This window comes from Triticum urartu, chromosome 6A (genome assembly GCF_056163025.1).
Source record: "Triticum urartu cultivar PI428250 chromosome 6A, HENAU_Tu73, whole genome shotgun sequence".
NCBI lineage: Eukaryota > Viridiplantae > Streptophyta > Magnoliopsida > Poales > Poaceae > Triticum > Triticum urartu.
In genome coordinates, this window is record NC_141878.1 from 105,895,002 (window position 1) to 105,921,387 (window position 26,386).

General features: G+C 43.3%; 2 protein-coding genes, 1 long non-coding RNA gene and 1 pseudogene across 3 annotated transcripts; 2 read left to right on the forward strand and 2 right to left on the reverse strand.

The window, feature by feature from the left end:
* The first annotated feature begins 7,631 nt into the window (after positions 1-7,631).
* On the forward strand, positions 7,632-12,844 carry LOC147964276 (uncharacterized). The gene is made up of 2 exons (XR_015607497.1): positions 7,632-8,043; positions 12,245-12,844. It is a non-coding gene; the product is annotated as an uncharacterized LOC147964276 (long non-coding RNA).
* LOC125531199 (tyrosine-sulfated glycopeptide receptor 1 pseudogene) lies at positions 8,054-12,224 on the reverse strand (annotated as a pseudogene).
* A 4,701-nt stretch (positions 12,845-17,545) lies between the features above and the next one.
* LOC147964277 (protein FAR1-RELATED SEQUENCE 5-like) lies at positions 17,546-20,026 on the forward strand. The gene is made up of 5 exons (XM_087529906.1): positions 17,546-17,663; positions 18,221-18,663; positions 18,798-19,479; positions 19,521-19,582; positions 19,928-20,026. The coding sequence occupies exons 1-5, from the start codon at positions 17,546-17,548 to the stop codon at positions 20,024-20,026; spliced, it is 1,404 nt and encodes a 467-aa protein (XP_087386032.1).
* Positions 20,027-23,537: 3,511 nt separating this feature from the next.
* Positions 23,538-25,749, reverse strand: LOC147964278 (uncharacterized). Its single transcript, XM_087529395.1, has 2 exons — positions 24,886-25,749; positions 23,538-24,098 (listed from the first exon to the last, which is right to left on the reverse strand). Exons 1-2 carry the CDS (start codon positions 25,747-25,749, stop codon positions 23,538-23,540), a joined length of 1,425 nt encoding a protein of 474 aa, XP_087385521.1.
* Positions 25,750-26,386: the final 637 nt, after the last annotated feature.

Genomic DNA, 26,386 nt, shown 5'->3' on the forward strand with positions numbered 1-26,386 from the left:
CTCGGGACGAGATCCTTTCGTAGTGGTGGAGTGTTGTAACACCCCGGATGTAACTTTCCCAATTTGTACTCCAACTCTTGCCGTTTCCGGCGTTAAGTTATTTTATTTTGTCGGGTTCGGGTCTTTGTCTCCGTGTGTTGTTGTCATGTCATGCATCTCATATCGTGTCATCATGTGCATTGCATTTGCATACGTGTTCGTCTCATGCATTCGAGCATTTTCCCCGTTGTCTATTTTGCATTCCGGCGCTTCGTTCTCCTCCGGTGGTCATTTCTACCTTTCTTTCGTGTTTGGGGATTAAACATTTCCGGATTGGACCGAGACTTGCCAAGCGGCCTTGGTTTACTACCGGTAGACCGCCTGTCAAGTTTCGTATCATTTGGACTTCGTTTGATACTCCAACGGTTAACCGAGGGACCGAAAATGCCTCGTGTGTGTTGCAGCCCAACACCCCTTCAATTTGGCCCAAAACCCACCTAAGCCTTCTCCATCATCTAGAGCGTTCGATCACGATCGCGTGGCCGAAAACCGCACCTTATTTGGACTCTCCTAGCTCCTCCTATGCCTATTTAAAGATCCCCCGGAAATCTCCTTCTCCTTCCCCCCCGAAACCCTAGATTCGTCTTCTGCCGCGCCGGACATGTCCGACCCCCCCGGACAAATCGCCGCCGCCAACCGGGGCGCGCCACGTGGTGCGGGCGCCCCACATCGCCGCCGCACTCCCCGCGGGCCCGCGCGGCCCGTGGCCGGCCCCCGCGGCCCGGGATCCGCCGCCGCCACCCGGGGCCTCGTCTCCCTCGTCCGCCGCCGCCCGTGCCGGCCGGAGCGCGCCGCCGCCTCCGCCGCTCCGCCACGCCGCCGCCTCCGCCGCTCTGCCGTCGCCTCGCCTCGGCCCCGCCGCCCTCCGCCGTCCTCCTCGTCGCCGAATCCCCTCTCCGGCGAGGAGCTCCAGCGAGATCCGCCACCGCCTCGGCTTCCGTGTCCCGGGTTGACTTTTTCTGCGAGGTTGAATTTCGTCTAAGTCCAAAAATTCCAGATCCAAGTGCTCATGTTCGTAGCCCCGTAACTTTGCATCCGTAGCTCCGATTTATGCATATAGCATATCAAAATGTTCATCTCAGAGAGTACATAATTTCATTCCATTGCATCATTTTCATTTGAGTTCATCTTGATGCCTGAAATGCTGTTAGAAGAGGGCTACTTGAGTTAATTGTCAGATCTGCTACTCCATTTAGAGTTTTGTCATTTTTGCCATGATTATTGTATGCATGCTATGCCCTGATGTTCTACATATGTTTTGTTAAGGGTTTTGTCATCTTTCCAGAGGTGCAACCCATGTATTTTTGTGATGAGTATGGTGACTAGTGCAAGCTTGCAAAGTGAGGCACTCGGTAATTCTGTTTTCAGGGACTTAGCAATTCCACCAAGTCCTTGAGCTGTTTATCTCATATGGCCATATGTTCATGTTGTTTCCTAGTGATCCGTGCCTCTTTTGAGGATGATCAGTAAGGATGTTTTGTTAATCCTGTAGTGCTCTATCCATCCATGTCTTTGTTTGCAATTATGAAGCACCCTAGCTTGAGTCAATCGAGCTCTACTTTTGCTACTTTGTGAATCTGGGCAGATTGTCAACTTGTTTGCAATTTTGCCGATGATGTTGTAGTTGATCCGTGCATGCTATGCTATTGTTCTTGCCATGTCTAGCTTGCATTTTATGTGTTCTTGATATATGTATGATTATCTTTTCATGACTTGCACCGTAGTGAGTGCATCGAGCTCGTAAACATGCCTACTTGAGTTATGTTTCAGCATGTGCCAGTTTTCACTAAGTATGAAAACTGATTATGTTTTTGCTATGATCACATGCTTGCATTTGTATTTTCTGATCCCTTTTGGCTCAAGGTCACTAAGGGACTTTTGTTAAGCTCTTTGAGTAGATCCATGCCATGCTTTACTTTGTCATGTTCAGTTCCTATAGCATGTAGTTTTGTTGCTCCGAAGAGTGCTATCTGATCTGAAATTCCAGACAAGTGTTAATTTCACTAAGTCTGAGATCTGTTTGTCATATGCATTTTTCCATGCTTGTTTGAACCTGTTAATGGATGAATTGGCCGTAGCTCAGTGCTAGACTTTTGTTAAGCATCTTGAATGCATCCCTGCCATGTATTTTTTCATCTTGTTTGGGTGCTTTAGCATGTTCATCTCATTGCATTTAGATGGCTACTTGCTGTAAATCGCAGACCGGTGTCATTTTTGAATCGCTTGCCGTTTCCAAACCGTAACTACGATTCCGGCGTCCTTTATATCATTTTCAAGCGATTTCATCTCATCTTTCCAGTGCCACGCTTGGATTTCCAAGTTGAGGCCAGGTTCTTGCATTTCCTGTCATATCTTGCATTTTGCATCCCGCATAGCATATCATCTTTGCATCATCTTGTTTGATCCTTGCACGTGGTTGATTGTGTCTTGTTGCTTGTTTGTCTTGTTTGGGTAGAGCCGGGAGACAAGTTCGCTAACGAGGAGACCGTTGAGTTTGCTTTCGAGGATCCAGTCAACTCTGACAACTGTGCAGGCAAGACGATCATACCCTCGAAATCACTACTATCTTTGCTATGCTAGATTGCTCGCTCTTTTGCTATGCCAATGCTACGATGCCTACCATTTGCTTTCAAGCCTACCAAATTGCCATGTCAAACCTCTAACCCACCATGTCCTAGCAAACCGTTGATTGGCTATGTTACCGCTTTGCTCAGCCCCTCTTATAGAGTTGCCAGTTGCAGGTGAAGATTGGAGGTCGTTCCTTGTTGGAACATTTATTTACTTGTTGGGATATCATTATATTATATTGTTATCTTAATGCATCTATATACTTGGTAAAGGGTGGAAGGCTCGGCCTCTCGCCTAGTGTTTTGTTCCACTCTTGCCGCCCTAGTTTCCGTCATATCGGTGTTATGTTCCCGGATTTTGCGTTCCTTACGTGGTTGGGTTATAATGGGAACCCCTTGATAGTTCGCCTTGATTAAAGCTTTTCTAGCAATGCCCAACCTTGGTCTTACCATTTGCCACCTAGCCTCTTTTTCCCTTGGGTTTCCGGAGCCCGAGGGTCATCTTATTTTAAACCCCCCCCCCCCCGGGCCAGTGCTCCTCTGAGTGTTGGTCCAAACTAGAGTCCTGTGCAGCGCCCCCTCGGGGAAACTCGAGGTTTGGTTTTAGTTTTATGGAGCGCTCATCTGAGTGTGCCCTGAGAAAGAGATATGTGGCAGCTCCTATCGGGATTTGTCGGCACATTCGGGCGGTGTTGCTGGTCTTGTTTTAACCTGTCGAAGTGTCTTGAAGAACCGAGATACCGAGTCTGATCGGAACGTCTGGGGAGGAGGTCTATTCCTTCGTTGACCGTGAGAGCTTGTCATGGGCTAAGTTGGGACTCCCCTGCAGGGATTTGAACTTTCGAAAGCCGTGCCCGCGGTTATGGGCAGATGGGAATTTGTTAATGTCCGGTTGTAGATAACTGGAACCTTAACTTAATTAAAATGAATCAACTGGGTGTGTTACCGTGATGGCCTCTTCTCGGCGGAGTCCGGGAAGCGGACACGGTGTTGGAGTAATGTTTGCGCAGGTTGTTCTCTAGTTTCTTGCTCGCGCTTTGCCTCCTCTTCTCGCTCTCTTTTGCGAATAAGTTAGCCACCATATTTTGCTAGTCGCTTGCTGCAGCTCCACATATTACCTTGCCATACCTATAAGCTTAAATAGTCTTGATCGCGAGGGTGCGAGATTGCTGAGTCCCTGTGGCTCACAGATTACTATTACACCAGATGCAGGGCCTGATGATTCCGCTCCAGGAGACGCGCTTGAGCTCAAGTGGGAGTTCGACGAAGACTCTCAACGTTACTATGTTTCCTTTCCCGATGATCAGTAGTGGTGCCCAGTTGGGGGTGATTGGGACCGTGTCGCATGTTGGGTTATCTTTTATTTTGGCGCCGTAGTCGGGCCATGAGTGTTTGGATGATGTAATATTATTTATGTACTTGATTGACGTGGCGAGTGTAAGCCAACTATGTTATCTCCCCTTTATGATTTATAATACATGGGATGTTGTGAAGATTGCCTAACTTGCGACATATGCCTTCAATGCGATTATGTCTCTAAGTCATGCCTCGACACGTGGGAGCTATAGTCGCATCGAGGGTGTTACACTCTCCTTCCCCCTTGCTGGATCAAGAAGAAGGAGACGTCACGCTGACCGTACGTGTGTTGAACACGGAGGTGCCGTCCGTTCGGCGCTAGGATCTCCGGTGATTTGGATCACGTCGAGTACGACTTCCTCATCCCCGTTCTTTGAACGCTTCCGCGCGTGATCTACAAAGGTATGTAGATGCAATCCGATCACTCGTTACTAGATGAACTCCTAGATGGATCTTGGTGAAACCGTAGGAAAATTTTTGTTTTCTGCAACGTTCCCCATCAGTTTTAACCTTGGCAAGGACCGGGCGTAGCCACACTCGGTTCAACTAAAGTTGGAGAAACTGTCACCCGCTAGCCACCTTTGTGCAAAGCACGTCAGGAGAACCGGTCTCGCGTAAGCGTACGCGTAATGTCGGTCCGGGCCGCTTCGTCCAACAATACCGCCGAACCAAAGTATGACATGCTGGTAAGCAGTATGACTTATATCGCCCACAACTCACTTGTGTTCTACTCGTGCATATAACATCAACACATAAAACCTAGGCTCGGATGCCACTGTTGGGGAACGTAGTAATTTCAAAATTTTCCTACGCATACGCAAGATCATGGTGATGCATAGCAACGAGAGGGGAGAGTGTGATCTACGTACCCTTGTAGACCGACAGCGGAAGCGTTAGCACAACGCGGTTGATGTAGTCGTACGTCTTCACGGCCCGACCGATCAAGCACCGAAACTACGGCACCTCCGAGTTCTAGCACACGTTCAGCTCGATGACGATCCCCGGACTCCGATCCAGCAAAGTGTCAGGGAAGAGTTCCGTCAGCACGACGGTGTGGTGACGATCTTGATGTACTACCATCGCAGGGCTTCGCCTAAGCACCGCTACAATATTATCGAGGATTATGGTAGAAGGGGGCACCGCACACGGCTAAGAATATGATCACGTGGATCAACTTGTGTGTCTAGGGGTGCCCCCTGCCCCCGTATATAAAGGAGCAAGGGAAGGTGCGGCCGGCCAGGAGGAGGGCGCGCCAGGAGGAGTCCTACTCCCACTGGGAGTAGGATCCGCCCCCCCCCCCTTCCTAGTTGGAATAGGATTCGGGAGGGGGAAAGAGGAGAGAGAGAAGGAAGGGGGGCGCCGCCCCCCTCTCCTTGTCCTATTCGGACTAGGGGGGTAGGGGCGCGCGGCCCAGCCCTGGCCACCTCTCCTCTCTTCCACTAAAGCCCACTAAGGCCCATATACCTCCCGGGGGGGTCCGGTAACCTCCCGGTACTCCGGTAAAATCCCGATTTCACCCGGAACACTTCCGATATCCAAATATAGGCTTCCAATATATCAATCTTTATGCCTCAACCATTTTGAGACTCCTCGTCATGTCCGTGATCACATCCGGGACTCCGAACAAACTTCGGTACATCAAAATGCATAAACTCATAATATAACTGTCATCAAAACCTTAAGCATGCGGACCCTACGGGTTCGAGAACAATGTAGACATGACCGAGACACGTCTCCGGTCAATAACCAATAGCGGAACCTGGATGCTCATATTGGCTCCCACATATTCTACGAAGATCTTTATCGGTCAGATCGCATAACAACATACGTTGTTCCCTTTGTCATCGGTATGTTACTTGCCCGAGATTCGATCGTCGGTATCTCAATACCTAGTGCAATCTCGTTACCGGCAAGTCTCTTTACTCGTTTCGTAATACATCATCTTGCAACTAACTCATTAGTTGTAATGCTTGCAAGGCTTATGTGATGTGCATTACCGAGAGGGCCCAGAGATACCTCTCCGACAATCGAAGTGACAAATCCTAATCTCGAAATACGCCAACCCAACATGTTCCTTTGGAGACACCTGTAGAGCTCCTTTATAATCACCCAGTTACGTTGTGACGTTTGGTAACACACAAAGTGTTCCTCCAGCAAACGGGAGTTGCATAATCTCATAGTCATAGGAACATGTATAAGTCATGAAGAAAGCAATAGCAATATACTAAACGATCGGGTGCTAAGCTAATGGAATGGGTCATGTCAATCACATCATTCTTCTAATGATGTGATCCCGTTAATCAAATAACAACTCTTTTGTTTATGGTTAGGAAACATAACCATCTTCGATTAACGAGCTAGTCAAGTAGAGGCATACTAGTGACACTCTGCTTGTCTATGTATTCACACATGTATTATGTTTCCGGTTAATACAATTCTAGCATGAATAATAAACATTTATGATGATATAAGGAAATAAATAATAACTTTATTATTGCCTCTAGGGTATATTTCCTTCACGACCCATATCATCTTAAATTGGTTCTGCTTCCCCCCCTTTTTTAAGAATACCGAGTCGGATTATTCTCCTACCAGTAAAAATATAACATGTTGAACAAGATCTTCAGGGAAACCTGCTTGATTTAGATCGAAAAATCACCTTAGAATGGCCTCATCCAAGCGGATGATTGTCGTTCATAAGATAGGCACGTGGTATGTTTGATACTGAGCCACTTCTCCTGTAGTTGTTAGCTCGTTCTTAAAAAAAATCAGATCGGGTCTTCATAATCTAGAGTAAAAGGATTCGAACCTTTGCACGCCGAACCTTAATACATGTATTCCGAAACATTAATTTACTTTAAAAATCCATGAATTTAAAATTTTAATACAGTGTACAAAAATTAGCACAATTAAAAATGTTGATACCATTCAGAAAAAATGCCGTAACAGTTTTTATTTCAAAATCACGCATTTCAGAAAAATGTATTTGACAATGAGAAAAAAGATTATAAAATGTAAATAAAATTTCCATGTAATTAAAATAATGTTTCATACCCTTCAAAAAGAATTGTATGTTGCATTTAAAAAATATTCATGCATTTGAAAAAAATATTCATGATATTTTAAAATAAGGGTTTATACAATGGACAAAAAAATTCTGTGTACTTTAAAAAAATTGTTTTATTTCATTCAAAAGAATGTTTGAACATATATTTAATTTTCTTTAACACATATTTGTTAAATTTTTAGAAACATGTATTTGAATAAATATTAATCATGTATTGCAAACTTATAAAACATGTATAAAATAATGTTTCAGAGGTATAAAAATGCACAATGTGTATGCAAAAAGGTCAACATCAGACACATATTTTAAAAATTGTTATCAAGTACTTGAAAAATATTAAGCATTTATAAAAATGCTCCCGATCTATACAAAAACGTACAATGTGTATGTTAGAAATAAACACGTGTTGAAAAAATTACTCTGCAGTAGAGAAACACAAAAAAAACCTCAAAATAAAACCCTTGAAAATCGGCACAGAAAACCATTAAAAACGAAAAATAGAAAGGAAAACCAGCTCCGGCAGGAACCCGAATTGGGCTGGCTCATAGCGCGCTCTTACTCTGTCTCGCAGTAGGCGAGAAAACGCTCCCCGCGCTCCACAGCCTGCTTTCCGCGGTTCCGCGTTCCCCATCACTCCTCTCTCCCGGCGAGTCGCAACTCCACCATTCTCACCGGCCTTCTCCTCCTCTCACGCCGCCGTGCTCGCAGCGCATCCTCTCTGCCACGTTCGCCCCGTTCCACGCACACGCATGCATCTATTTCTCCGACGCAATGCCGGCCTTCTCTTCCCAGCGCCGTCCGCCTCGGCAGCAGCGCGCTCAGGCCGTTCGGCGGAATGCCGACCCGAGTGTCTTTTCTTGGACCGCGAGTCCGCGACGGACGGTTGCCGTAGAGAGTCCGGGTGGGATCGTGGACCATGCTTGGGAAGTCCTCTGATGCGTATGTGTCTACGCCGGAGGGGCTAGCTACGTTGCAAGGCCCGTGGTTTCTTGGCCGCCTAAATCTTTGGACATGGTACGTAGGTGCTTCTGATCACCATTCCTCTCGTGTTCTGCTAGTGACTGCGTACTAAGTATTCAGTTTGTATTTCAAAGATGGTAGTCGTATTACATTCTCAGTTTCTCATTCCATTTGTTTGAGGCTTGGGCCGACCAAACATTTGCTGTAGCTGGCAATTCGGTAGTTCAGCTCCAACTCTGCGGTTCTTAAAACCGTTGATCCAGAGAAAACAGCTGAAAGACATAATATCTGCCCAATGAAAACCATTTCCAATCTTTCACTGACAAAGCAAGATAGTCATTTCACATGTTTACACTTTGTCTCATGCTTGTGAAACTTAAAAGCATATGTAATACATACAGAAACATCTAAAGGTCCTTGTAAAAAAGATCTGAAGGAAGATGAATACCAAAATATTTCCTGAAAAAAGTACGTAAAGCTCAAGATGGCAACCTGTTAGGCTCTGTGCAGAAATACAGAACAAACTGATTATCAGAACTAGTAGTTCTACTGAAACTAAGAAAGTTACATGTACATCATGCACAAAACTGCAATATTATCTATCATGTGTGGTTTAGTGGTTCATTGTATCTTGGCTGATTTTCGCATCTGCGGGTCAGCATCTATACTGGCCAGGCAGGAGACAACTTCCATGATGGTTGGCCTCATGAATTGATTGTGGTCGACACATTTGGAAGCAGCTTCAAGCACCTTTAACATTTGATCTTCACATCCTGTGCCTCGAAGTGTTGGATCCAGGACCTCAACCTGCTTCCCCTCAGACCTCATCTCCAGCACCCATGGGACAAGTTCTTTTGACGTTGATAGGATTGAGACAGGTCGTATTCCAGTGAGCAGCTCAAGCATGACTACTCCAAAACTGTACATATCACCTCTCAGTGTAGCAACCCATGCTTGCCCATACTCGGGGGGAATGTAACCCATAGTACCGACCAGTTCAGTTGTGACATGAGTTTGGTTGGGAAGAATCAATCTGGCTAGCCCGAAATCTGCAACATAAGCTTTAAATTCTTTGTCCAGTAGTATGTTACTGGATTTGATGTCTCGGTGGACAATCTGAGGGTGGCAGATTTCATGGATATAAGAAAGTCCCAGGCTTGCTCCTTGTGCGATCTTGAGTCGAGTCGGCCAGTCCAGAAATGAGCTAGCATCATCGTCCCTGTTATGGAGCCAATCATCCAGGCTTCCATTCTCCATGTAGGAATATACAAGAAACCTTGAGTTTCCCTGGACGCAGTAACCCCACAGTGGTACAAGATTTTCATGTTGTGCCCTGGAGAGTGCATCGACCTCTGCATTGAACTCCCTTTCCATTAGACACATTTCACCATTGAGCTTTTTGATTGCCATCTTGGAGCCATCAGTCAGCTCTGCCTTGTAGACTAATCCATAGCCTCCAGATCCAATGACGTTCGCCTTGTCAAAGTTGTTCGTGGCTTTCAAAATGTCAGTGAATTTGAGCTTGTTTTCTTCTCCCTTGCCTTGGGGCATCCACATGACGACTAATGTTTGCTCTGAACTGGAGTAGAATGAAGTTGCTTCAACATCTTCGTTACTCTCCCTTCTATGTTTTGCCATAGAACCCTTCTTCCTGATTGTGACAAGGAGACGTGCCAACAACAAAAGAATAGCAATGCCTCCGAAGAACACGCCAAATGCAATTGCAAAAACAGCCTTCTTATCTCGTTTTTTTCTGGAGGATGGAGGTATTGAATCTGAACCACATTCATGAGTGAGAATAGGACCACACAGCTTTGGATTCCCAAGGAAACTAGAATTCTGAAATGTATTAAACTGGCCTCCAGATGGAATTGGCCCTTCTAGGCCATTGTTTGAAATGTTGAATGCTGAAAGGAAGTTCAGTCTATTCAATGCATCTGGAATTCCACCTGTTAGATTATTGCTTGACAAGTCTAACAGCTGCAGGTTTGTGAGGTTGCATATTGATTGTGGGATTTGTCCTGTCAAGTGGTTAAAGCTGAAATCGAGTGAAAGGAGGGCTTTCAACTGACCAATCTCGAGGGGGATTTGACCAGTGAATTTGTTGTTGCTTAGATCTAGCACATTACGCAAAGCAATAGGTACACGGTATTGTAGTGATGGACCATAATAAACAGGTAGCTCAAATGCCCTTGGGTCTAAATGGGCTTCACTCTTATCTGAATTTAGCATTGGCATATCCATAAGGGCTGTTGGAATCCCCCCTGTGAGGCTGTTGTTTGATATGCCCAGATAGAACAGGTTGCTTAGGGTTTTGATCCAGGCTGGTATTGATCCAGTGAGTTGATTGTTAGACAAGATTAATATTTTTAAATTTGCTAGCTTCGATATCCATTGAGGTATTTGTCCAAACAATCCGCATCCATCGACACTAAAAAACTGAAGATTTTCAAAACCATCAACCATGTCATCCTCTGGCATGATTTCTCCCCTGAAGTTGAACGCAATAAGCAGGGTTGTAAGTTTTCTACATCTCTTAAGGATATGAAGTGCACTTGTGATATTTGTAAGAGTGTTGTTAGCAAGTGATAGGAATGAGAGGGACTTTAGATTGCCTATTTTTTCTGACAGCTGGCCATTGAACTTATTGGAAGACAGACGCAGTGCAATTAGGTTGCTGCATGAGTAGATGCTTTCTGGAATTTCGCCACTGAAGCTGTTGTACATAAGATCTATAGTTTTTAGATTGGATAGGTTGGAGAAATTGACCTTGGCGAGTTTCCCGCTGAAATTGTTGCTCTTGAAGTCAATGGTTATGAGATTTGTGCAGTTGGTCAGACTCGATGGCAGCTCCCCATACATGTGGTTGTTGTTTAAATGGAGTTCCTCCAATCTCCTGAGATGACCTATAGACTCCGGAATCTTGCCACTGATGTTGTTCTCTCCAAGATCAAAAGTACCCAGATTACTGAGTTTACCAAAATGCAAGCCTTCAAGTGTTCCTTGTAAACTGTTCCCGGGGAAGGAGACGTATTCTAACAAGGTAGCATTGAAGAGTTCGTCCGGGAGACTCCCACTGAGGTGGTTGTGGCCAACCTTGAGCACTCTGAGCATGGAGCAGCTACCAAGTTGTGGGGGAATGCTCCCTCTGAATTGGTTGTAGCAGAGTTCGAGCACTGCCAAGGATGGCGAGCTGGCACAGAAATGAGTTGGTAGCTGCCCAGTAAAGCTGTTGTTGCTGGCATTGAGTGCAACCAGATTTTTCATCCCCTGCCATGTGGAGGACAGAAACTGTCCTGTAAACAAATTGCTCGAGATGTTCAGTACCTTCAGTGGCCGGGCATGGGTAGACGACAACTCGTGCAGCTCTCCTCCAAGACGGTTAAAGCTGACATCTACGATGAGGATGCTGCTGGAGGATACCAGTTCCTGCGGTAGACCACCGGATAGCAGATTGTTTGACAGGTCGAGGCGCAGCAATCCAGTGAGGTTCCCAAGAGAAGGTGTGATGTGCCCCTGAAGACTTCTAGAAGCCAGCAAGACATCTGTAACAGTGTCATCTGTGCTGCAGGTGATCCCTTCCCACTGGCAGCAATCCGAGCCATTCTTCCATGACACAGCGAGGCCACCATCTTGTGAGAGCCCGCCAAGGAACTGGAGAAGGGAGCCCTTCTCCTGCTCCGTGCAGGAACTGGTAGGAGAGGCCAAGCATATCAGCAGCACAAGACCAAGGCCAAGGGAAGGTATGTGCAATATCTTGCTGTATGTCTTGTTGGGAAAATCGAGTGTCTGCATAGTTTTCTGGTGAAACTAACACGGGAACCTGAGCTTATGTTGTCCCCTGACTGGATAAAGCATCAATGGTGGTGTAACCATGAAAGAGCATGATGGGAAAGGAAGAAGCAGGTCTTGCTCCCATTTGTTCTGTCCCTCGTAGTCATAGTCACCACGAAGAATTTGGGTCAAGAAAATCGGGTTTTACACAACTGCTCCCAGCCCACGCGGCAGCTTCCTAGTTCATACTGATATTTCAGTGCTTCACTATTGGTTGCATGCTGTAATCTACTGGGAAGTGAACTACCCATTCTTCCGTACAAAAAAAAACTGCATTGTAGATTTTCCAGTCATCCTTGAGTCAAATTTTTGATGAATTTTTACAGCATGCCTTACTTTACTTGCCCTGATATCGCTTCTCTTACCAGTTTCACTAAACAAATCTAACCTCTACCCACATCCTTTGCCTTTTGGTGAACAGGAAAAGCCGTGTTTTGAAAAAACAGTTGGTAAAGATATGCAAAATATTCAGCCGGCCAGATGGTGCATGGGGAGATCATTTCCGAAAGGTGCTTGCGATCCAGAGCAAACATCGGCGTCTCAATCAGTGTGTGGACAAACCCAAGTGGACGGCAAGAAGAAGTGCAATCATGTTGCTTAATGGACGGGGTGATGGTTGGCCTGCTGGAGTGCTGGGTATCTGTTTTCTGTTCCATCCTCTTGACCTGAAGCATGAACTTCCTTGTCAGTTATCACGCGTACGAGCTTCGGATGGTGGATACATTTGCTGTTGTTTTCCATTCTCCTGGCTCCACTGGCGCACTATTATTTTGTGGACCATGGACTGTGGTTTTCATCTGAAGTTGGAAGCGGTTCAAAGAAGACTGGGTAGCGTGTGAGCTCTGGCACTGGAAGGCCGGCTCTGGTGCTTGTGGTAGTGGAAGTGCTTGTGCCGTGTGGACGTGGTCTTTGGAATCGCACCATGTATTAATCATTTTTCAATACTTTAGTTGAATATATAAAATTGGTGTTGTTTTTTGCGGGAGTTGAATAATTGGTGTCAAGAATCCCATTTGTTTTCTGATACTGGGTTTAGTTCAGTGCGTGGCTGATGATGTGCTGATGCTAGCTGCACTGTATCATTATTGTTTCCTAGATGCTGCACTCGACCATTGATCAGTGTGCATCTGGTTAATGATTTTCCTCTGATTGAGGGAAAAACTATAGCAAGTGGCTGACGCTCTCCGTAATTAAGGCTCGCTGCAGAGTTAGTAGCATGTATCAGTAGATTTGTGCATGTTATTTTTATTCGATATTCAGATACAGCGTGGATTGAAGAACATAAGAATCTTACTGTTGGATTTGAACAATTTTTCGCATCAATACCCACATGTAGTCAAAATGTGGCACTTAAACAAAAACAATTACAAGAAGATAGCTGGAAGAAGTCGCAACGTGCGCACTGCATCAATGAAAAAACAACCATTCAACCAATTTGGATCTCTTACTAAATGATTGGGTTAAATACATTGGAGGTGCCTCAACTTTAGTACCCAAAGGCCAAAGTTGCAAAATACACGAAACTATGAAACTAGTGCCCGCGTGGTGTGCCAGCATGGCAGTGCCCCACCTGTCCGTGGCTAAGAGCAGGGAAGGCACTGGGTGGCCCGAGCGTGAGGAATTTTTTGTACAAAACCCCCTCATATTTTATTTAATCAAGCAGGAAAACCTCACAAATTAGAAAGAAAAAAAAATGCATGATAGATGATCGAACCTGAGCCCTATCACGGATTGCATTCTACGCAAAGGTTGTCCAACGTGCCATACACGGTGCAGTATATATTGCAGAGGTCGAACTCTATCTATTGCATGGCTATGCAAAAAGTAACTCTGGAGCACGGGCACATTGTGTCCTATTTTTTTTAAGTTCAAAGAAACGGATTTTTATAGCTAAAAGATTCTGAATTTTTTTATACATGCACACATAGAAGTGTAATATATCCGTGTGAATTTTCACCAATATATGTGCTTGTATGAGAGATAAAACAGATGAATACAGGCAAAAAAAATCAGCTTATTTTTTTGCCATATTTTTTTCCATTTTTTGAAGGGTATAATATAACATAATTTTGAGCAAAAGTTGAAAGTCACTTAGAGCACATACATATGTTTTTGTGTGAAAACAATCAACTCATTTTGAAACTTTTAAGTGCTGGTTTTTAGCCTTAAAAACATGCTCAATGGCCGCCGTGCTCCAGAAATACGTTTTGGCTGCTATGTACCTCTTCAAGCGATTTTTTTTATATATGGCGCCTCTATGGACCTGCACAAGTTTTACTTTCATTTTTTCAATCTTGTTATTATTATTTCTCATATTATTTTTACCGTTGAAAAAATAGAAATGGAAGAAAAAATTACAACTTCCATAATAAACTTAAAGAAAGTGTTAGTGCATTTGAAAAATGTTTAACATGTTTTTGGAAAATGTTTCACATGTATTGAAAAATTATAACCTGTATTTCAAAAATGTGTGTCTTGAATTAAAAAATTGGCAATGTGTATGTAGAAAAGTTCAATGTGTACTAAGAATTTATTATGTAACATTTTGAATAATTGTATTAAAAATGTCAACACAATACTTTTTAATGCATGTTGAATAGGTTACAAAATACAATGTTGTCAATTTGTTAATAATTAGGTATTTTAGAAATACAATGAAGATTAACAATAGTAGTGTGTGCTTGTGGTCCAGAAGTGAACATACATAAATTTACACAATAATTTCTAATATAGGTTGAATTATTTTAATCCCCATAATTTTTTGCAAAAGTTCATGTCTACCTCTTAAAAGTACGCAATAATTAAAATAGAAAAATTTCTTAAAGTAAAAAATAGTTGCATATTGTATTTTTATATGGGAAAATTTACGTCGCATGAAAATTAACAGGAACTTGAAAAAAAAAGATAGATAACACATTAAGAAAATTACAGAACGATACATGAAAAGTGTTTACATAGCTTTCTAGCTAAGAGATGAACCCGATGCATATTTTGGTCGAGTGGACAGATTAAGCCGTAGTTGACCAGGAGGTGCCAGGTTTTAAACCCCTCCATGATGATTTTTTTCATGTTATTTCTCATACTTGAGGTCTTTTCTATGTGATTAAATAAATATAAGGGGGTTTCTTAAAAAAGGTCCTCGCGCGTGGAGTACTCGGCACTTTCCCGCTCTCAACCACTTACAGATGGGTCACCGCCAAGCTGGCACGCCACGCGGGCTGGACATGTTCGGATACGGACGGAGGCGCCGTATTTGCATGACCGGACAAGTTCGAGCATCAGTTTCATGTATTTTACAACTTTAGACACCAAACTGACCGTGCACAGGATAAGTTGAGGCATCTCCAGTGTATTTAACTCTAAACGATTCTAACCTGGCTCACTATAAGCCGATATCGTTTTTCAGTAATCCCGACAGATAAGGCATTTTGTTACTTAAATTTCATTTCATCCTAACCTGACTCAACGGAAACTCCCTCAACTATCTTCATGCCAACTCATAAGAATCTCACATGTGTCATAACCATTTTCGGTCTTCATAACCAACCATCAATTTGCCGCAAGTATTCTTCATGTCGCATGTTAGTCCACAAGATGAGTACCTCGGGTGGCCTCCTTGCTGCCTTTGGGAGATCACCCCTCTGCGTAGAAGTTTTGCTCTCGTGACCCTACTTACTGTAGATGAAACATAACCTCGACCTCTTAATCGGTTGCTTGCATGGATGATGTCATGATTGCTTGTAGGCCCTGCTTGGGTCACTGAAAGCAACTGGATCATCTGTATCCTTATCTATCGGCAACACTAATTTGCTTCCGATGGACATTCAACCTGCTTTTGGCACAACGAACACCAAAACCAGTCCCCCATGAGTACAGTAATATGCTTCATGCATCAAGTTAGACACGGTCCAAATGCAATCACATTAACCCTGGGGCACATGCCCTCATGTCATAGCGGGCCTGAAAAGACCCAAGGCGTAGGAAAAAGCTCAGAAGCTAGGTATCGCTTATTGCGAGTGATACCAACAACGGTCATCTAGTCCGGACCATTAGCAGAGCTACTGTACCCCCAGGGCGATGTTGGGAATAGAGCTAGGGCAGTTTTGAGAGCCTTCCGTGAGGTTTTGAGAAAGTCCCATCCATTTTTTTTCTTTTATATTTTGAGTGTTTTTCTTTACAAGTTTCTGTCGATTATTTTAATTTTTTATCCATTTTATTTGCTTTTTTCTTTCTCTTTTTTTATTCTCCTGGTATTTTTTTTCTTTTTCTTGTTTCCATTTTAAAATATATGTTGAGTATTTTTATTTCAAATACATGTTGAATGCTTTTCCAAATACGCGCTCAATATGTTTTTCATAAATACATCTTCACTGTTTTTTCAATGTTGCACCTTTTTTAACACTTGATGAACATTTATTATACACATATTGAACAATTTTTACATACATGTTAAAATTATTTTAATACATGATGAATATTTTTAATCTAGACAAGGAACATTTTTATAAATAAAGTTAGTACAAGAAAATATATATTTGCAATTATGGAAATAGATAAATAAACAAAAATATATAAACCCGAAATATAATTCTTAAATAAATGGACAACAATATTTGGCAACAGTGTGCCCGATAGAAAATTTACCTTACCTGTCGATCACCCGCCAGCTAACCAGGCCAATCACCCCGCCAGCTAACCAGGCCAAACACCCCGCCAGCTAACCAGGCCGACCACCCCGCCAGCTAACCAGGCCGATCGCTGTACAAGGCCCAACAAAAAATGCCATCCCCCCACGACGCACTTTCCAGATCGCAACTTTCCCCCACCCCCCTTACCTTCCACGCAAGTATACCCTCCCCACCAGCCACCCGCCCCTCCCCCCTACACAACTGCTCAAAATCAACACCAAAGACCTACCCCTCCTCCAGATCTGGATCAAACAAGAGCAGATCATTAGGGGAGCGGTGGAAATTACCATGGATACGGCGAAGAAATCACCAGGCAACATCACCTCACCCTGGTAAGAATCAAAGACTCATCCAAAAATCTCCAAAAAATTCTGCTTAATACAAAGACTTACCCCACCCCCACCAGACCCCCTCCCAATCTGTGCAAAAATTACCATCCTTTCACCACTAGAAAAACAGAATAAGCAGACTTCTCTCATAGTTTTGCCTATTGCAGTGAGTTACCAATCAACTAAGTGCAAAATTACCAGCCCCCCGTAGTTTTTGTTGCCAACTTCATGCAACAAAACAGAGTGCCCAAAAAAATACCCCATTCCCTGCTACACTAAACATAGATTTTGTGTTCTACCATGGAAAAATAAAGACAAAAAAAGGAGAGAGGAACCTTTATTGACCACAAAAATCATTCTCTCATACAATGGAAGATGCATTGCAAAAAAGGTACATTTTTCAGTCTACAAGAATGTTATACTGCATGAAGTAATCAAGTTATCAATCTGTACATAGTAAAAGTTATCATCCACTTTAGCTAAGTACTAACATTAGATAAAGAAAAGTGCTGCCTTTTAATGGAGATGCTCATGTCGTACTGTAAATTCTCCTGTTTAGTGTTCTTCCCAATCACCCCTGCGATTCTTGCCTTCAGACACCTATGTAAAGAGTAAAACAAAACAACGAGTTTCAAAAAAAGAGTGAACACGTGTAAATGTGTACTAACGTGCAAACGTGAAAACAAATCAAGCAGGAGTAGATAAATGGATGCTAGCAGAGGATATAATGCAGAGGATGGAGGAGGGGGTAGAATGCATGAAGAAGGCGATGCAGCGCGCACACCAATCAGCAATTCAGCATACCCAAACATCATGGGGACAGGTAAAATTACCAACATTACTGTTTACATATCATCATGGAATGAAAAACCCAGTCTTATACTTTACTATTGAAGTGGGTTTGAAACCTACCAGCATTGGTGCACACATATTACCAGGTCCAGAAAATGCAAATTACCAGGGTTTTTTAGGCATAAAGAATAGTTTACTATTGAACTGGGTTTGAAACTTACCAGCATTGGTGCACACATATTACCAGGTCCAGAAAATGCAAATTACCAGGGTTTTTTAGGCATAAAGAATAGTTTACTATTGAAGTGGGTTTGAAACTTACCAGCATTGGTGCACACATATTACCATGTCCATAGGATGCAAATTACCAGGGTTTTTTAGGCAGAAAAGAATGCTTTACTATTGAAGTTGGTTTGTAAAATATCAGCATTGGTGCACTCATAATACCAGGTTCAGAGTATGCAAATTACCAGGGTTGTTTAGGCATGAAAAAGAAAGATACATTCACTGAATCTTCAGAAAACTACCATGATGGAAAACTGTTATTTATCATGTAATATTCTACTAATCTACCAAGCCAAAATGCAGGTGCTCGGGCAATCAGCGCAAACAACAGCTTGCCCAGTGGTGGAACAAGTGCACATAGTGCTGGAACAAATGCAAGCACAGGAGCTAGGAGCCTTGGAGAGCAGACAATAAGTGAACCAGCAACTCCAGAATCTGCTGGGATCGATGCTGATATGGAAGGCAGCAACATGGAGGCATATTCCACACCTAAGCCACCTTTGCAAGGGACAAAATTTGACATCATGGAGAGCGCACGTGACCACTACAGCACCTACGCGCGCAGAACTGGCTTTGCAATTAGGCAGCAATTCAAGAAAGAGAGGGTTGATGGAACTATAAGCAGGGTGCTACTAGTTTGTACAAAATATGGCAAACGACGCAAGGACAGGGATGAGCTGCAAGATGTGGAAAACCCAGACAACATTGTCAAGAAGAGGAAAAAAAGAAAGTTGTTAGGACTGAATGTGAAGCGCACATGTACCTATCCCACGATGATGCATGGTGGACTGTTGACCGTTTTGAGGACACCCACAATCACCCCCTGATCAAAAAGCCTTCCCTAACAAAATTCTTATCATCACATCGGTACATTCTGAAGGAGGAGCAGGACTTCTTGAGGGTTCTGCACGGATGCAACGTTGAGACTGCGAGGCAGATGCAGCTGATGTCATGGTTCTACGGGAGCGCTAAAGACGTACCCTACACGACACAAGACATTGCTAATCAACGAGCTAAGTTCCGCTTAGAGCACCGCCACAAGGACGTTGGGAGCATAATTGCATACTTCCAAGAGATGAGGGCCAAAGATTCATATTTCTACTGGAGAATCAAACTTGATGATGAGGATAGGGTTGAGAACTTGTTCTGGATAGATGGCGCATCGCGCAGGGCATATGCAAAGTATAATGACTGTTTGTCGTTTGACACGACATACATGACAAACATGTATAAGATGTCGTGTGCACCATTCATTGGAATTAATAACCATGGTCAATCCATTCAGTTTGGGTGTGGCTTCATTCGAAATGAACTAAAGGAAAACTTTGTCTGGCTGTTTAACACATTCCTCCATGCAATGGGTGGTGTTGCCCCTAAAAACATCATCACAGACCAGGACTTTGCAATGAGGAGTGCAATCGACGAGGTCTTCTTGAACATAATACACAGAAATTGCCGCGGGCATATAATGAAGAAGGCGCAGGAGAAACTTGGAAAACTTATGGCTGATGATAAACCACTAAACAGAGCGTTCAAATACTGTGTCGACAACAGCTTGACTGGTACGTACCTAATCTGTTGACCCATTTTAATTACCATGCAGCAAACTTGAGAAGCCATATAAATATATGTGATGCACAAGTTACCATGCGTGGGTCTACACAAGTTACCATGATGTAGTTGGCTATATTACCAGGGGGCAGTCACATATGTTGATACCAACTTGTGGTTTAGGAAAGTTACCAGATCTAGAAAAACTGTTCAATAAATTTACCATCTAACAACTAAGAAAAGTTACCAGCATACTTGTACTTTAATTACCAATGATTGTGTATGATGTTGTAATTGTCTAATGTTTTGTGTATCATAGAGGAAGAGTTTGAAAACAAATGATGGGCAATGATGGATGAACATGGCCAGATCGACAACGAACATTTTCAATGGTTGTGGGAAAATAGGAAATGTTGGGCCCCAGTGTACTACATGAAGCATTTCTTTTCATTCTTGCAGACAACTGCAAGGAGCGAGGGATTCAATGTTGTGCTCAAGAAGTACGTGAACCCCAACAACTCATTGATTGAATTCGCAACTCAATACACTGCAATCTAGGAGAAAGTAATGGTGGCTGTGGCGAAAGAGCAAGTGGACACCATTTACAAAGAGGCAGACATGTATTCCTTGAACCCAATCGAGTTATAGATGCGAGGGATATACACACAAAATCTGTTCTCCAAGTTCCAGGTAGAGATGAAGCTAAAGACTACTTACGGATGCGACACTTTGCAAGATGGAACCTTCAGGATGTGGTCGCTCCGAGGCATACTACCAAAGTATGGGGATAGGGACTACCATGTGCAGGCGAACAAGGATGAAGGGGTATACTCATGCACTTGCTGCAAGTTTGATCGCGATGGGCTATTATGCGCACACATACTACGAGTAATGGAACAGATTGGAGTCTACGAGATACCAAGGAGGTATATCCTGGATAGGTGGACATGGGATCCAGAAAGAGGATCTTGTTCAGCCTGATTACCAACAGCCAACAGTTAAGAAGGGTATGACAGAGGAAGGAAAAAATATCATGAGATATACATCTATTCTGAATGATTTCAAGGAACAAGCAAAAGACGCTTGCACTACTGATGAAAGGATGGCATTGGCAAGGAAACATGTTAATGCTTTCAGAGACGACATGGATGCACTAAAAAAGAGGCAGCTAAAGAAAGCAAGAAAGGAAAAAGATGAGCGAAAAGAAGCACAAATGTTTTCTTCACCACCAGGGACTAGTGCCACTGAAGGTGTCCCAGTAGCGCATCAAGGAAGCATTCCTATCACGCATGTGTCTGGCAATATTTTCTAGTTCCAGGGCTCACATGCCGAGGGATCCCAATCATCAAACACAAGAGTGATACTAGACCCACCAAAGTCTACTACGAAAGGGCGTCCAAGAGAGAAAAGATTCCAGCACCCATTTGACATTGCAAAGCCAAAAAAAAGAGAGTAAGTGTAGAGTTTGCGGGTCGACAGAACATGATAAACGCAAATGTACCTCACCCATCCCGCACTGAGAAATGCAAGTTAGATGGGCATTGAAATGCAAGTTAGAGATTTTACTTATCAATTTTACCCATTTTATTGTGTAAAACGGTGTCGAGACACCATGTAATGAAAAGTTATCAGCACTGAAACATGTAAGTTATCGTCCAGAATGTAATGTGGATTTTCAGAAATGAGAATGAGATTAGTCATCGTTCTTTGTTTGTGAGCAAAATGTTATGACACAATGAAAAAGAAAGTTATCAGCACCTGTTATAGTATGTTATCAGCATTGACTATCATAATTATCAGCAAAAAATGTATAAAAAAAGATAGTAATCAGCCCAGAAAAAAATGTATAAAACTATCACCGTTCTTAAACATAAAACTTATATTGGTGCAAATTTCTCACATCAATTACTCCTTATTGAACAAGTGATAGCGCCATTGCGTGCATTTGTTAAGAGGATGGTCCAGCCACATGCTTGTCAATATCTTTCTCAGCGCCGGGATCTGCTCCTTAGTTATTGTCGGGATATTTTTACCATCCCAGAACTCCAAGATCTTGAACGCGAAGAAACCGCAATCAGTGCTGTAAGAAAAAAATGTGTTAAAAAGCAAAATAAGATAAGCAAAAAGCTGAACAAACTTTTAAAATGCTACACTACTAAGTTACCGGGTATTTAGTTGAAAAAAATGATGGAGTACTAGCCAAAAAAACTAACCCATTGGCCCTGTTTGGATACTCTAACTCAGTTAGATGATAGAGTTAGATTCTAACTCTGAACTAACTCTGAACTAACTCTAACCAATAAGGTGTTTGGATGACAAGGTTAGATTGATAATAAATATACTTTCTCAATCATTTGGCTCTTTTAGACCCTTTTTCCTACCGGATTTGGTGTGGCCGGCTCTTATGTGGCCTCCTCCCGCTCACAGTTGACATAAACAAATGATGTTTACAAATCAAGGGTCCAAAACATGATAAATTTTATTTTGTCCATACAAATGAGATGTCCCACTTAAACATACAAATCGTCAATCAAGCTTCACAAAAAAATTACACTCCATGAAACAAAGCATGAGCTAACTCCTCACGGAAGGCATTCATGTCGATATCTTCAACAAGAGGTTCGTCTTCTGGCCATGCGGATGCAGAAGAACTAGGCATTGGGTTATAATTTTCATCCGCATCACATGCATCAAATTCCCTATCCGCAATTCTTCTCTCTCGAATGAAATTATGAAGAGCCATATAAGCAACAATAATTCTACTTTGCTTGTCCTCTGGAAATTTTGGCATGCTCAATAAAATCCTAAATTTCATCTTCAACACTCCAAAGGATCGCTCAACGACATTCCTAACTTTGGCATGTGCATGGTTGAAGGTTTCTTTCATACCTTGTGGCGGCGGGCCATTTTGCCATTGTTCCACATGGTACCTTGTACATCTGTATGGTGAAAGGTAGCTCGGCCGGTTTGGGTAGCCCGCATCAACCACATAAAACTTCCCTACATATTGTGGAAGGCACACAATGAGACTTAGTTGCACGAGTGTAATTGGATAAAAAGTGTTGGAAGACAGTTCAAGTAGCAAACCTGATGGTGGATGTGGAAATTTCTGATGATGAGTAGTTATGGCATCTTTGAAAACTCTCATGTCATGTGCTGATCCAGGCCATCCCGACATCACAAATGTAAATCTCATGTCGAAATCACAAACAGCAAGCACATTCTGACTGGTTTCATTGTGTCTGTTCAAGTATGGAATCCTTTTACTCTTATCCACCACAACATTCACATGTGTCCCATCTATAGCTCCTATGCAGTCATTGAAGTGTGGCCAGAATGCTGGATTTTCTAAGTTTGGGTGCACCTCTGAAAATGTTGGGTCCTTGGGTACAATTATGTCATGTGCTAACTTGAGGAGGCATGTCAAAACTCTGCTAAAGGTCCTACTTACTGTCTCCATAGACCTCCTAAAACGGTTCTCAGCTTGTCTAACTGACTGTGGTGATCCAACAATCCATAAAAACATAGCTAGAGCCTCTACAGATGTCATTTTTGAAGTGGACTTCAAGCCATATGATTGCACCAAAATATTATGTAGCCGGTTAAACAAAGGTCTCTCAACCCTAAACATGTTATAGCATTGGGTATCTCGGGCTAGTGTCTCCTGCACCCAATCCAAACCAGAATATCCACTGACCCTCCTAGGTAGTTTCACAAAGTAGTTATCAGAGTACATACCCAAGATAGGAACCAACTTGAAGATTAAATTCTCAGACTGCACCAAATTGTTGCGGCACATGGATATGATCTCATCCTCACTTGTGCTACCTCCATCATATTCTTCTTCCTCGGTCATGGGGACATGATCTTCTTCCTGCTTCAACACATGTATCAAATTGTCAACACATATCATAAAACTTGAAGGAATGTAAGCAAATGAAATTAATTCAGCCCGCAGATAAAACAAAATAGGTTCAACACAGATAATAGTTCAACACCTCACAAACACACGATAGGTTCAACATACAACAATTTAAATAAGTTCAACATCTTAACACACACTTCAGAACTACTCCAAATTGTTGTCACTGCACCATTTCTTGAAGTAACCCAACCTAAGCTCAGGAGTTAATAGGCCACAAAAGAACTCCCTTTGGTACTCTATTTCGAACATCTTAGACATAGCATAGACAGATTCAATTGTTTTCTCAACGCCACACTCAAACGCCAGCTCCTGACACCTCTTCACAGAAAATGCAGCCTTCTCATTTGCACGTTTCTGCATTTGCTTAGTGTTGGCTGCGACAGACTCCTTGTAGGTATTGGCTATGTCCTTGACAATCTTCACCATTGGGCTCTTGCTCTTCTTCAATGGACTGGTCAAAGTGCTTGAAGTGCTTAATGACCTCTTGCCCCTCTGGCTCCTTTGGTTGCTTGTACTTGTAGGTGTTCCTTGAAACCCCTCCTCTTCCTCTTCTGCCCCTGGATCGTCTTGCCCTTGATTCTGACCATAATCATCTCCAGGCACAAAGGTTGTGCTTCCATCCACAGTGTAACCTCTGAAGAGTCGATCAAGCAACTCCTCGTTTGTTGGAGGACCCCACTGCAACTTCCTTAGGTATGGTTTCTTCTGCAGGATAGTGAAAAAGTAAAACTTGTTAAGATATGAGACTGGCTCAGATAGAAAACGAACGATCAAAATTTACTGCTCGAGACTTAAATTATTTGTCTAGATCAGATTCATCAACATATATATATATATATATATATATATATATATATATATATATATATATATATATATATATATATATATATATATATATATATGGCCAGTAAGTATACGAGTCGGTCATCCTATACGTGCACCCAAGAAAAGGTAAAAAGGAAGAGTAGCAGATTGCTCTCCGTTGCAAGCAGTCAATCAAACTACGATAGCAATCTGATTTTTTTAGCTTATTTGAAGAAAAGGTATTCAGAGATAGTGGCTGTATTTTGCTAAACAATTTCAAAATTTAGTTCAAAATTTGATATTTAAAAAAACATCCAGCAGATACTACATGTTTCCAATAGTAAACTAGGGAATTTTCAGCTTGTTTGAAACAGGGGAATGGGAGATAACGACTATATTTGGCTAGACAGATTTAAATTGCCGTTCAAATTTTGATTTTTCTTAAAATGCCAATAAACAATCCATATTTTCAGTAGTATTCTGGTTACAAGAAACATATATTACTCCCACAATAGAGTTTGGATGGATGAAGGGAGTATACCCATGATTAGTTACTCCCAGGCTAGAAATACAGTAGTTATGTCTATACATTACTTCCCTCAAACTCTAACATACCCAAGACATTCTACATGCGGTGGAACATATTTAAAGATATACTACATTGATATAGACAGTAAAAGTGTACCTCTGTGTGTGTTATCCAGAACTCAGAGTCAGCATCAATGGTTCCATCTGGTTTCCTCCCCAACCCTGTGTGCACTTGCATGTATCGCCAAAAAGAGTGGGTGTTTTTGAGTACGACTATCTGGTTCTTCACCTGCACACGGGAATACACCAACCCCCTTCTAGCAAGCAAGCCGTCGATAACAGCTTGGTACCCTTCAGCAGTCATTTGTACACCATTATACGTTCCTGCCGCACGTTGCTCAAGGCACAATTCTAACAAGCAAGCACTATTAGCATCATTCCATTGGGCTCGATTTGTTTGGCTCACCAGGGGACCTCCGGAGCTCGCTAACTCCTCCACGTCATCCTCCAATTCTTCATCACCATTGGCGAAGGGACCGCCGGAGCCGGATGCTTGCCCACGGACGACACTCCTCGGTGCCCGGCGGCTGGGTGCCGCGGCGGCCGAGTTGGCGCGCTGCCGAACGTCACCGCCACTGAACGTCGTCCTGCTGCGCTGGTTACGGCGGCTGGGGGCCGCGGCGGCCGAGTTGGCGCGCTGCCGAACACCGCCGCCTGCCCCCAACGATGACCCGTCGAGGAACACACCATCGTTTCCTCCTCCGCGACCGGCTGCTGCCGACAAGGAGCCGCCGAAGTTCAGTCGTCGGGCGTAGGGTGGGCGATAGGGAGGGAGCCCGAAGCCTCTGACGCGTCCAGGGAGGAGCTCATCATTGTCGCTCTGGAGGAAGGCTCCGTAGAACCCAAGCCCCGGGAACCCCTCCGACGCCGGCGCTTGCGAGTTGAGGTCAAGACCGGCATGGGTAGCGGGGCCGCTTGCCGACGGCTGCGAACCCCACACGTCGAAGCCGTCTCCGTCCATCGCGGGTGCTCTGCTCCAAGCTATACTACCTGCACCAGAAGAGAAGAATCAGTAGCGCATCCAGGAAGTACTACAAGCAAGCCGAACTCAACACCGCACACGCAGTCGTGCTCTTCTCCGGAATAAGTAATCGTGTCCATGTTAATTTATGAGATATATTTCTAACTTTGATTATTTATAACAGCTAGTGCATAACAAAAATGAAATTATACTCTGATTCAGATAACATTCTTCACATTCGACTCTCTTTCTTATGTAAAATGCATCATTGGTTTTCTTTTAACCATCACTGCCAGTGCTGTTAACATAAAATGGTACAAAATCTAGCTATGAACTAATCAGAAGTTCCACCAACAAATCTAGCTATGGAGTACTCTTGCTAACTTGCTGCTCACTAGCTAACTAATCACAAACATCCAGCCACGCCGCTGCTCACTAGCTAGCTAATCAGAAACATCCAGCCACGCCGCTGCTCACTAGCTAACTAACAAGAAGCTCCGCCAATAAATCTAGCTATGGACTACTCTTGCTGACTTGCTGCACAGACGGACGCGTACGAGGAGGGAGAGCACGAGTACAGAAGGAACGGGCGGACTCACCTCTCGCTGGATCCCTGGTAGATGCGCCGCCTCCGCGC

Coding starts and splice junctions, on each gene's coding strand:
- LOC147964278 (XM_087529395.1), bottom strand. CDS start 25,749: ATGGACGGAGACGGCTTCGACGTGTGGGGTTCGCAGCCGTCGGCAAGC. Junction 24,099..24,885: donor TCTGGATAACACACACAGAG/GTACACTTTTAC, acceptor ACTATCCTGCAG/AAGAAACCATACCTAAGGAA.
- LOC147964277 (XM_087529906.1), top strand. CDS start 17,546: ATGGATGCTAGCAGAGGATATAATGCAGAGGATGGAGGAGGGGGTAGA. Junction 19,480..19,520: donor TGTCGACAACAGCTTGACTG/GTACGTACCTAA, acceptor ATTACCATGCAG/CAAACTTGAGAAGCCATATA. Junction 19,583..19,927: donor CCATGCGTGGGTCTACACAA/GTTACCATGATG, acceptor TCATTCTTGCAG/ACAACTGCAAGGAGCGAGGG.